The 11,708-nt window shown below is 49.0% G+C and overlaps 5 protein-coding genes across 5 annotated transcripts; 3 read left to right on the forward strand and 2 right to left on the reverse strand.

Annotated features, from left to right (window-relative positions):
* Window positions 1–943: 943 nt before the first annotated feature.
* LTR64_004737 (uncharacterized protein) lies at window positions 944–2,164 on the reverse strand (the record flags this gene model as incomplete). Its single annotated transcript, XM_064899082.1, has 2 exons — window positions 944–1,599; window positions 1,945–2,164. The coding sequence occupies 2 exons, from the start codon at window positions 2,162–2,164 to the stop codon at window positions 944–946; spliced, it is 876 nt and encodes a 291-aa protein (XP_064755039.1).
* A 3,204-nt stretch (window positions 2,165–5,368) lies between these two features.
* Window positions 5,369–6,675, forward strand: PIC2_2 (Cu/Pi carrier; the record flags this gene model as incomplete). The annotated part of the gene is made up of 4 exons (XM_064899083.1): window positions 5,369–5,653; window positions 5,701–6,119; window positions 6,170–6,488; window positions 6,550–6,675. 4 exons carry the CDS (start codon window positions 5,369–5,371, stop codon window positions 6,673–6,675), a joined length of 1,149 nt encoding a protein of 382 aa, XP_064755040.1.
* A 607-nt stretch (window positions 6,676–7,282) lies between these two features.
* Window positions 7,283–7,719, forward strand: LTR64_004740 (uncharacterized protein; the record flags this gene model as incomplete). The annotated part of the gene is made up of 2 exons (XM_064899084.1): window positions 7,283–7,313; window positions 7,361–7,719. 2 exons carry the CDS (start codon window positions 7,283–7,285, stop codon window positions 7,717–7,719), a joined length of 390 nt encoding a protein of 129 aa, XP_064755041.1.
* A 564-nt stretch (window positions 7,720–8,283) lies between these two features.
* Window positions 8,284–9,634, forward strand: LTR64_004741 (uncharacterized protein; the record flags this gene model as incomplete). Its single annotated transcript, XM_064899085.1, has 2 exons — window positions 8,284–8,596; window positions 8,649–9,634. 2 exons carry the CDS (start codon window positions 8,284–8,286, stop codon window positions 9,632–9,634), a joined length of 1,299 nt encoding a protein of 432 aa, XP_064755042.1.
* A 268-nt stretch (window positions 9,635–9,902) lies between these two features.
* On the reverse strand, window positions 9,903–11,630 carry LTR64_004742 (uncharacterized protein; the record flags this gene model as incomplete). The annotated part of the gene is made up of 1 exon (XM_064899086.1): window positions 9,903–11,630. One exon carries the CDS (start codon window positions 11,628–11,630, stop codon window positions 9,903–9,905), a length of 1,728 nt encoding a protein of 575 aa, XP_064755043.1.
* Between the last annotated feature and the right edge of the window lie 78 nt (window positions 11,631–11,708).

Consider the following 11,708-nt stretch of genomic DNA (forward strand, 5'->3'; position numbering starts at 1 on the left):
ATGTCCATTCATAGATATTGATTAGGAGGACAATCTCAGTCAGCACTTGCAAGGAGCCCACCACTCAGCGAACCAATCCTCTCCACAGCAACAACCAAGCAACATATTCCAAATATCCTCGCTTCTCCTCCGCAATCGACCACAGGGCTTGGAAAACAGGGGTTCCCGTTCGATCACCCGTACTCAAGCCAGGCGCCGACGAATTAGTAGTTGGGTTGGAGACAACCAGCGAATCCTCGCTGTTGATTGTTTTTGGACTTCTTTTGGGGAGTCTTACTTGAGTGAGCACTCGCTGGCCGGCTAGTCAGTAGTACTGGTGTTGATGCCATGGTCAAGAGGGAGGACTGGACTGTATGTTCGAGTTTGGTGCTCGGCGGGGGATTTCAAGATGACCTATGATGGAGATGGTTGAAATGTCGTGCGTGGTAGCTTCGATAGAATCGATGATCTAGTAATAATCAGTTAACTCCTGAGGCACACGATTTCAAGTTTAGTCAATAGAGAGGATGTTCCAGCTCGAGTTCCTTGTTGCCAGGCCACGTCGATGTGTCAATTGAGTCATTAGGAAATTATGTGCACTAGTAATGATACCAGATCTTCGTGTAAACTCGTCAAACTCGTGTATGCGCCATGACCATGCGCTCCGATGAGTCCTTCTGAGTCGAATTTCGTATCATGCTCTCTCGTGCGGATTGCTCATAGCTCTTAAACTTCGTGTGAGACCCATTCTCCTGTACGCCTCTGCACCCGTTTTCGTCAAAGTGTAGATCTCCCTACATGCAACTGCTACTTTGCGTTAAATCGACACACCATATTCAACGTATATACAAAACGTATTCCACCCTCTCGTTTCGCTGCTTTCCAAAACAAAGTAAATTAGTGTATCTACTGTCGATGGTCATGCGTTGCCAAAAAAAGAAACTTCTATTTCGTGTTAAGACTCCTAATTCCTCTTCGAGAACGTTCTCTTGATCCAACTTTTTCTTTTGGTTTCCTCCGGAGGCGTGATTGGGTTGGTCCTCTGAGGTCTGCCACTGTTTAGAGCTATTGGCGCCTTCGGTGGTGGTTGGGGCCCCGACTGTGGCAACGCGACGCCATAATCGTCTGTTGGTCCGCTCATGTGGTTGCCATATCCATTAGGCATGGCAGAGGGTGGATACGGATTGCGCATAGGTCCACCGTGTTGCCGGTATTGGTTACCCTCATATCCGTGATCTTGCTTCTTGTAGTTATTAATCTGGTGTATTTGATCGAATGAGCTGTTTTGCGAACTGGGGTTGGTGCTTTTCGACATCTCGTCAGATCCGCTGGTCATGGTCTCGTAAGATTGTTGGTGGGAATGGAAGCTCTGTGGTGATTCTCCTGTTTGCATGTTGTAGGGTGCTGAGACGTATCGTCCATGACGGGGATGACCTTGAGGTCCGTTCTCGTCGACAAGATCTGAGCGCCCTCCATGAGTACTGTTCCTGTAGTATCCGCCTTGACCATTTATAGGTCGCTGTGAATATCGTCCGTTCGGCGCGTATGCTGTGCTAACTTGAGTTGGAGCGCCATAATAGCTTGTGCGTTTGGTCGACGAATCGTAACCACCATAAGAAGCTGAGAATGTTAGTCAATCATTCAGATACATAAGTGAGTTACTTACATTGTCGTTGGTAGGAAGTTCTTCTGCTGCTTGTACCCTCCGCTGCTTCGTTGAACGACCTAATTGTATCTAGCGGCCTTTCCATTCGAGGTCGAGTAGGATTTGACCAGTCCGGATCAGCTAAGGTGCGTCAGTTCCTGTGGACAGTCACTTGAGCTCATGCTTGACTCACCGATAATGTTTCCTTCTCTATCCTTGTGCTGCACTCTCCTAATGCCTTCTAGCGTGGACTCAACTTGAGCAACAACAGCTGCTAGATTTCAGCATAGGACTTGGTATATTTTCCAGTTATTACTTACCTGGTTGTTCTTCCTGCAGAGCTTTTGTGGGATCTGCTTTCCCTGCAAGCCTTTTTTTGTCTTTGGCTGCCTCTACCAACTCAAGTTTCTTATCCTCTTTCGTTCTGCCAGTTTTGTGGGAATGGAGCGACGAATAGCTCAGCATGGAAGTGGCGCGAGGTCTTTCGGATCGCTCTGATCGGCTTTGCTGAGGAGAGAGAGGTGCAGTCATTGTCGCCATTTTAGGTGAGTAATGTCCGATGGGAAAGATCAGCTAAGACAATTGTTCAGATTGGCAGTTGCGCTTGCTTGAAGAGAGGTGCAATGCGACAGACAGACAATATCTGGCAACTATGTGCAAGATAGATTCTGGATGTAGTATGGGTGATTCCAACGTTCTCGCAGGCTGATTACCACGTCGATGTGTTGTCGAGTGGCAGGTTATCTCTTTTCGTCGTTGGTAGTGGCAGGACGAATGAGATTCGCGGCTCGCGTTGTACTTCGGTGAAATTGACCAGGGTACGGGTTTAGATTCACGGCCTCGAGATCAAGATCTAAGGCAAAGAAAAGGTATTCAGTCACTGTACACACGGGAAAGAATCACGTTGCTATGAGTAAAACGTGCAGAGGTACCAGTACGAGTAGTGGAGGTCCGAAAGAATTGGTGATAAAGGCACCATCATCGATAAGGTAATGATGGAGTCTACTAAATGGCAAGGCGTTGAGCCGCGGTGGGACAGCTACCTCTGGCGCCTCACAAAACGCAAACTGCGCCTCGAACATGACCCATCAGAACTGCTTCATCAGCGGCCAGGCCTCCGTGCATAAAAGTTCCATCCTTGAGTAAGGACATCAAAAGCGTGCTGAAACTGCATGTGCCACCTCAAAAAATTCGAATATCTCTCGAACTCGCGCCCAACAACGCGATCGCTCTAATCTCAAAGTAGTTTAGGCGGAAATGCATGTTTCTAAATCTGGCCAGTCATAAGCTTGCAGATCGATGCAGCTTTTTCCAGCTCCACAGCAACTGATGCCTGACACGGAAAAGATTACACGAGCCGATGTAACAGACCATTAAGATGAGCCTACATATCTGCCGTGAACGTGGTTATAGTCGCGAGTAGATCCTCATGCTTCATAGTCGCAATTGAAGTTGTACTGAACCTGCATCAAGTTCTTGTTGGGAACGCGCACGCAAGAGCTCTGGGAATGGAAGTTCCGGAACTCCAGAGTCATTCGCAAGCTTATCCTTGTCCCAGATTCTCCATCTTGCGAGTTCTTATTGGCGGATTTTACGAATAAGCTGGTCTCAGGTGCATCGAAAGATACTCGTATCGGTACACGTCTTCGAGTGCAAAGGATTCCTGCGGACTGCGTCTCTAACGACACATGTTTCTCAATACAGAGCGCATACATTTCACTAGCGGACAATCGGTGCTTAGCATATGTATGCAATCATGCGGGTCGACGCTCGTCAGGCAAACGAGCCGAGTTGACAGGGACCAAAACCTCCGAAAACCCACTTTACCAGGCCTAAGTACCCTGAAAAGTGGGATAAGGTGAGACGCATCTCATCCTCCACGCACGTCCGTGGACTCCATCACTCCACCTTGAACCTGTTAGAAAAGCTCAAGTCTGCGCACTGCATTTTCGTTGCATCATCACTCCCAACGTGGACAGCATAACGCATTGCTGTACTCGAGTAGCCAAAGCTGCCGAGAGATCGTTCCTACAATTGTGCAGGAGGAAATATATGCATTCCAAGTTGGTACTCGCAGCTCGGACAAACCCGATGTCTCGAGTGCTTCTCAACCGCATGCTCTCAATACTCGAAATCAGCAACCGTGACTACGCCCAGAAATATGCAGTAGCAGACATTCCGAGTTGAATTGAAGCTACTGTACAGTATATATTCAAAGTGATGCCTTAAGTCTAGAGTTGTTATGAGGACGAGTGAGCTGCTGATTCGGCTGCCGGATATTGCACGATGCCGCAACTCTCATCCTTCTTTCAGGCGATTACACTTATTTGGCCGCTTGCTGGCCCTAAATGCACTTCCCGTTTCTATGTTTGTGTTGTTGGACTCTTCCCGGATTATACTGTGGAAGGTGTCCTGAACTTGTGCATCCCGAGCACAAGTGTACCGTTCTTGTTCACTCGTCCTCGTGGCTACGAGCTAGTGTGGTGGTGACTACACTATGGTATTACTGGGCTCAGCAGACGTTCATCCGACCCATGTTTTGAGCGCAACCTGTAACCATCGCTGACGGTGTTCTGCTAACGTGTGTATAATGATGGCACGGAGGAAGGGCACGGTGAGATCTGCAAGATGTCGCTATGTCGATGCTTGCTCGTGCGCTCGGGCTTGTTGATCATGGGACAGTAGCTAGTTTGTGTAAGCATATAGGTCAATGCTGCTGAACAAGGAGTCGCCTGCGGAACGACTGTGAGATTGAAGTCACGTCAATCGCGGAGTTGGTCTCTCAGGATATGGACGGTCGTCTCTTCACAAATTCATCCAGGTCATGTCTAGTAGCAACACCAAGCACGAACTTCCTTCCACCATCAGTGACCACAGCAAAGTCTTGTTTCGATCCAGTTGCGCAGGGCCCAACATTTTCAAAGAATCCCTCCAGTTCGAACAGTTCGGTTTCCATGTTAATGACCTGATATTTCTTGCCGCTACCTCGTTGAAATTTAATCATAGCTTTCTCTACAGCATCTGAGGGGTCGAGTTGCTTGGAATCAAACAAGGCCTTGAGCTTCGAAATGGTCAAGTAGCCCAACAGCGAGCGAGTGCTTTCGGAGAGAACGGTGAGGTGTGAGTAGTCATGAGAAGAGGCAGACAACATGGCCTCGCCGAGTGAGGTGGTTGGCAGTGTTGAGAGAGCTGGAGGCAGATCAAGGTCGGCGACTGTCGCTCCTCGATATTTTCTTGCCCATGAATCCAGCAGAGCATGGCCTCCATCACCTTGCGGTGTGGGACCATTGACTTTCGTCTGTACTTGCGACATGTTCAGAATTGAACGATGTGCAAGGACTGAAGCAACAATACCGCATTTGAGTATATGGTCTAAGTATGTATTCATAACATCGCAGAAGGAAAGGACTACTATCACAGATGTATCGTGTTTGTGAAGTTTGCACTTTCTGTCTGCTTTTCTGCTTTTGGACTTGTGAAGCTGCAGATGTGACGTAGGTCCTCGGGCTGTTGCTCTTATGTGGAGAGGAGCTCGACCTCCAAAGTACATTGCCTGGTCTCCATCCTTTGCTTTATTGCTCCGACAATAGTGCTACAATCTGCTCCTGTGTTCTCAGAAGCAGTGGGCATTAGCAGTGGGTGTTCGTGCCGTAACACTGGAATATCGCCGCGGTGCCAGGACCTTGAGGTGCAGCACAGCTTGAGACCATCCAGCATCGCGACACCGATAAGCAAACCACAGCCATGGTTGGTCTCTTTCCAAACCAGGCCGTTGTAAGCCAGTCCTTCCTGCCAACATCGCCATTCTACAAGCCCACTCCGAGTCCGGCTCCCCATCCACAAAAACGTCCTCTCTTCTCAGCATGGAGCGCTGCCGATACAGTCAAGGATAAGGCCCACCAATTAAGTGCCGAAGCTCAACGAGAGTACGAGGTTGCTAGCCAGAAAGCACAGGCTAAAGCTGGTAAGATCGAGCTCTACTCGGGCAAGTACTATGCTGCCTGTGTGGTTGGCGGTATCCTTGCTTGCGTCAGTATACTCATCCTGAAATGTTGTCTTTGGCTAATTTGACGCAGGGTACAACCCATACGGCTGTTACACCCCTCGATCTTGTGAAATGTCGAAGACAAGTTGACTCGTCGTTGTATAAGGGCAATATGGATGGATGGAGCAAGATTTACAGAGCTGAAGGCTTACGCGGCATCTTTACTGGTTGGGGTCCAACATTCGTGGGATACTCAGTTCAAGGTGCCGGCAAGTATGGCTTCTATGAATACTTCAAGCACTTGTATGCCACTCTTGCTGGCGAAGAAGCTGCTGCCAAATATAAAACACTTCTGTTCTTGTCTGCCTCAGCATCGGCTGAATTGATTGCGGATGTTGGTCTTTGTCCTTTCGAGGCCGTCAAGGTTCGCATGCAGACTACAATTCCACCAGTCTTCAATGGCACACTGCAAGGTATCAACTACATCACTGCGAGAGAGGGTACAAGCGGGTAAGCGTTGATGTCAGGAACATCTTGGAATTGCGCTAATGCTGCTACAGCCTCTACAAGGGTCTCTACCCACTATGGGGTCGGCAGATACCTTACACCATGATGAAGTTCGCTTCATTCGAAAACATTGTCGCTGCAATCTACGGCTACCTTCCTGGCGGTAAAGAAGATTACGGCAGGGGAGCCCAGACCGCTGTCGCCTTCACTGGTGGTTACCTCGCTGGTATTCTATGTGCTATTGTCTCTCATCCTGCAGATGTCATGGTTAGCAAGCTTAATGCTGATCGACAGCCTGGTGAGGGATTCGGTGCTGCTATGTCTCGCATCTACAGCAAGATTGGATTTGGCGGTCTCTGGAACGGTCTTCCAGTAAGAATTGTAAGGTTTCCACGTTCACGGCAACTTCGTACTCGGCTAACATGGATTACAGGTCATGATTGGTACCTTGACTGGCTTGCAATGGATGATCTACGACTCGTTCAAGATCTTCATGGGTCTTCCAACAACGGGTGGTGGCAGCAAACAAACGGATCAGATAAAGAAGACTGCTGCTTAGATTTCTTCACGGAGGTGGCAGGCAATAATTCACTATGCGTCACGAGTACTACACAACGAAGTTATATATTTTTATCGCAATTCCAAGCTCAAAATAGCTACCATTCCGCGTTCATGTTTCCGCGTGTTCGCCCATGATGCCTACCTTGGCATCCGCGGTCAACCACTTCCCTCCAAAGCAAAGCAATAAGATCGCCTAAGCACAGATGGGTTTTGAGTCAAGCACCAATAGTTGGTGGTGCTGAGCGACTGATAAAGAGCTTGGCAAACCTCGCCGATGACGTCGTCTTGGCTCTAACACCTTATCTGAGGATGCAGGAGCGAATAGCAAGAACGTATACCTCTTGACAATTCTGTGCTGTGGTGGTAACCATCAATTTGGGAAAAGCCATTACGATGCACATGCTGTCTACCTCTGAGATCACTGGCGCGCCCCTCGTGCCTGAATTGTGCAAGAGCATGATATAATGGTGGTGGGCGAGCGCGACCTAAAGCTCCACGTCCCGCTTGCTCACCACCACTTTCAGTCGCTATTGTTCTAAACTAGTATTGTAAAGGTTGTTGCTTACTGCTCAAATCTTTTCCACAGAGAGAACATATCGCCAATCATGTCCGCTAACATTTCGCACGGTCGTGGCGGTAAGCGCAATGAGATTGTGCCAGACACTCGAAACTGATCAGCGCAGGTGCGGCCAATATGAGACCAGATGACACGCCGTATGCTGATGGTGAAATCACTCGTGAGGGTCCAGTCGGCAATCAAGGAGATGGTCCATACTCAGCTGGCCGAGGAGGTGCAGGCAACATCGACCCAGATGGTGTCAATGCCAGACAAGTAGGAGATGAGATGATCGTTCCCGAGACAGCTGTTCGACCATCCAAGGAAAACGAGAATGTTCACTACGGTCGTGGTGGCGCAGGTAACGCGGTTCACGCCGACAGCAAGCCCGTGCAGAAGACTGTTTCACAGTACGGATTCGATAAGAAAGTGCCTCATGATAGCTTCAAGGACAAGGTCAAGGAGATATTCCACAAGGACAAATAAGGAGGCAGAAACACTTTGCAGCGAGCATAGGATGCTACTACGATAATGATACCCTTGCTATAGCAATCGCTACAGAATACGAATATGAGTTCGAATGAATATGACTTCGCGTGTTTGCTTGTTTTGCTAACGTGTTCTGATATGCTTGGTGGCTCGCCAATTTGTTCCAGACGGGACTAAACGCGTCAGGCACGCGCCCGGACGAAGTGCTTAAGTAGGATTTCGTCGTGGAAGAAGTGAATCTAGTATTATGGGCAGCGCGCCTACCGAGCACCTCCACTCTATCCGCCAGAGCTGATCGCACCTTCACTATCGTGTAATTGCTTCTCTTCGTTGCATTCTTTGCGCATCTAAAAACTCGCCTACGCTTTACTCAGCTCGTGTTTAGAGTTAAACAAGCGAATCAGTTTGTGTTCCAGCACTCTCCAAATTCTCACAATTGGGTTTCCCTTCAGCGTCTACTCGTTATTCAGCTCCTAGGTCTCTCGCTATCTAAACGTGACAGACGTTCTTGCGTACTCTTGTTTTTATCGCTCGCTTCACTTATATATTTCCGTCGCAAGAATGGCTGCGACAAGCCCAAAAAAGCGCAAAGCATCAGAGCTCGAGGAAGACCTGAAAGTGCACGAGACTACAACCAAACCTAAGCACAAATTAGAGGACAAGACCAAAGCTAAGAAGTCGAAGGCTGTTGAGAGCAAATACGCCGATGAAATACCATTCGAAATACACTGCCCTCCAAGACCTTGTGACGTTGAAGATGAAAAGGCGCACAAAGGAAATGCAAAGTTAGCAGAGGGTTGGGAATGCGAATACACGGTCCTTACGAAATCTGGTAAAAAGTGGCAGGATATCAGGTGCTTCAGGAACGTTAAACGTAAGTCTGATAATTCATTAGCTTGTGACGGATCCTGACCAGGGCAATACAGTCAGCGATGCCACCTTTGCTCAGGGCGACATAATATATGTATTGAACAGACTGAACCCGCCTAATCCTCCTGGACCTGGCGCCAGCGAGAAAGAAAACCTCGAGTGGGATAGAAAGAACACATACGTTGCTAGGTTTCTCGAAGCTCGAGCGGAAACACCTGACAGAGTATTCATACTGATTGCCTACCTCTATTGGCCTGAAGAGATACCTGCACAACAGAAAAAGCAACGAAACTTCTTTAAAGATCATGCAGCAGGCGAGCTGATCATGAGCAACGATCTACAGATCATCGATGCTACCACCATCTCCAACAAAGCAGAAATATACCATTGGGATGAGACGAACGACGATCTCGTCAGTGAAGCTCCAGAGAGATTTTGGAGACAACGCTTTGATAAGAGCAACTTCGACAAGAAGCACGACTCATCAATTGCTCTCACTCCACTTCGCAAGTTTTGCAGGTGTGAAAGGCCATGCAATCCCGATCGTACCATGTACCAGCACTCTTCAGGATGCAAAGGCTGGAACCACGAAGAATGTCTGATAGACGAAGTTGGAGCACGACTCTGGCAGAGCTATGCTAGTGGTAACATGGACGACTACGCAAGGTACAACACACCACCCGCGTCAAAGTCGCTAGCTCAAGTGGTCAAGAACATGGGCAAGAAGCTAGAAGGCAGATTCGAGAACATAATCGAGCAAGGTGTCATGGCGGTCCAAGAGGAGTCAACAGCTACTCTACACGCCTCCAGCAGTACCAACGGACACAATTCTACACTGGGGCCACCCGCCAAAACACGGCCTTCAAAAAGTCACAAAAAGGCAAGGCCGAAGAAGAAGAATCTATGGATAAAAAACCTTACTATCTCAATTATCGCCAATCGTAAGGACCAGCCTCTATTCGCTGAGGTCAAAGAGAAGTTATCGGATAAGTCATGGCAGGTTAAAGTCGACTGCTTATGTTGTGATAAGACGTTGGATTGAGGAACAAAATCGTGGGTAGTGTTAACGCTATAAGAAGGGAATGACGACCGAAGCTATATAGCTTGCGTAGAAGAGGTGGGAGTCCTGTGTCTCCGACACGAGCACAGCGTCAGCAGAGGACCCGATACCACAATGTTGCCTCATACCATCAAGTTTACAAACGAAGCATCGTATACGTGTATGTAGTACACCATAGCCATCAAGAAGCACAATACCAGCAGTTCATATGGACCACCAGCTTGCATCATGGCCGCCAGCTAGGTCAAATTCAAGTCAAATGCTTAGCAAGCAACTCCCTCTCCATAGCCTCAAACCCCTTCAAAGCCCTCCCATACCTCTCATACGTCTCCTCATCATACCCGTCCGCCACCCTCTCCACAAAATCCCTCTCATCCCACCTACTCCCGATCAGTTCCTCGAAACTCTGGCCGGCAGATCTCTCACACGCCCAAACGGCTTTATACGCCGCACCGAGCGCGCACGCGTTCTCACCAAGGTCGAGCTTGAAGACACCCTCGCCGCCGCCGAGGACTTGGCCGGCCACTTTGGCTATGGCGCGGTTACGGCTGGCGCCGCCGACGAGATAGATTCTGCGGGGTTGTGGGGGGAGGAGGGAGTTTTCGGAGTCTGGTGAGCGGACGAGGTCTTTGGCGCGGAGGCGCATGGAGAGGAGTTGAGATTCGACGATGATGCGGGCGGAGTCGTAGGGGTGGTTGGGGGTCTTGGCTGTTTCGGTTAAGGTGTCTGTTTTGGGATCGTATTGGAAGTGCCATTGGCCTTCGGGGAGGTTGGGGACAATTTCTGGACGGGGGAAGTAGATGCCTAGTTGGAAGGGCTGGGTTTCGTCTTGTTGGGCTAGTGGAGGGGTTGAGAGGAGGTATTTGTCGAAGTCGTCCCAGGAGGTGGAACCGGTGTCTTGTGGGCGTGTGGTCTGATTGATGAGGTCACGGACTTGTTCACGGGCTAGGCCGCCGTTTTTGTAGCAGAGCATAAACATGTATAGGCCGGCTGTGGTTGGGTGGTTGAAAAAATGTGTTGATGGATCGGGGAGGTATTCTGATGTTGACATGAGGAAGGTGGAGGACGTGCCGAGCGATACGATGGCGTCGTTGGGTTGTAGAGGAAGTGCGAGGATAGTGGATGGATTGTCGCCCGTTGAGGCTATGATCTCGCAATCAGGTGAGAAGCCGAAGCGTTCGACAAAGTAGGAGGAGATATTGCCAAAGTGAGCACCACCATCTTGTGGAACAGATCCACCAAGCTTCTGCTTCAGAGTCTCGATACCGAATGTGCCAGAGGTCAGCTCAAGGACTTTCTCATTCCATGTGCCTGCATTAATGTCCCACAAATTCATACCACAAACGTCTGAGATATCGAATGGCGCAAATTTGCCTAGAAAGATCGAGGCTAGCCATGACGATACTAAAGTGATTCGGGCAGTCTTTTGGTATTTTTCTGGGTATTTTCTTTGAAAACGAAGGATCTGTGGGCCTGTAAATCGATGGTGTGCTTTACTACCAGTTGCCTTGGCCAAATCTGCAGGAGAGCCTAGAGCACGGTCAAACTCGTCGCATTCTTTCTGTGTACTCGCGTCTTGCCAGTTGGGACTAAAAGGGTGAGCCAGAGCACCATCGAGCTGGACCTCGAGTGTCTCTGCAGGATCCAAAGATTTTAGTAACGACTCAGCATCCGCGTTCCAAAATACACTCCCATGCTGCATACCAGCGCCACTGATACCCTTCACACGGCTCAAATTCAACCCTCCGTCTTTTAGCCTTGTTAGAACCGTATCTAAAGCTTGCAGCCACATGGCAACCGGTGCAAAGACCTCTTTCTCAGCCTCATTTGTGAGCACACCTTTGCGTATTTTAAAACCTTGGGCATCTTTGTCAAAGTCGAATGTTGCTTGCCCTACGGATTTGAGGTCTGAGGACACGGCTAAGCCTTTCAGTTGCTGCGTTGACAAGTCAAAGCCCAGATATACCGGACTAGACATGGCTGGATTGCTTCCGAAATTTTGAGGCGTGGCTATGTGTTAGACACCTTCAAATGGTGCTTTGAACTACGATCAATT

The sequence above is a fragment of the Lithohypha guttulata genome (assembly GCF_036872675.1).
Source record: "Lithohypha guttulata strain CCFEE 5908 chromosome Unknown scaffold_3, whole genome shotgun sequence".
NCBI classification, from domain to species: Eukaryota; Fungi; Ascomycota; class Eurotiomycetes; order Chaetothyriales; family Trichomeriaceae; genus Lithohypha; species Lithohypha guttulata.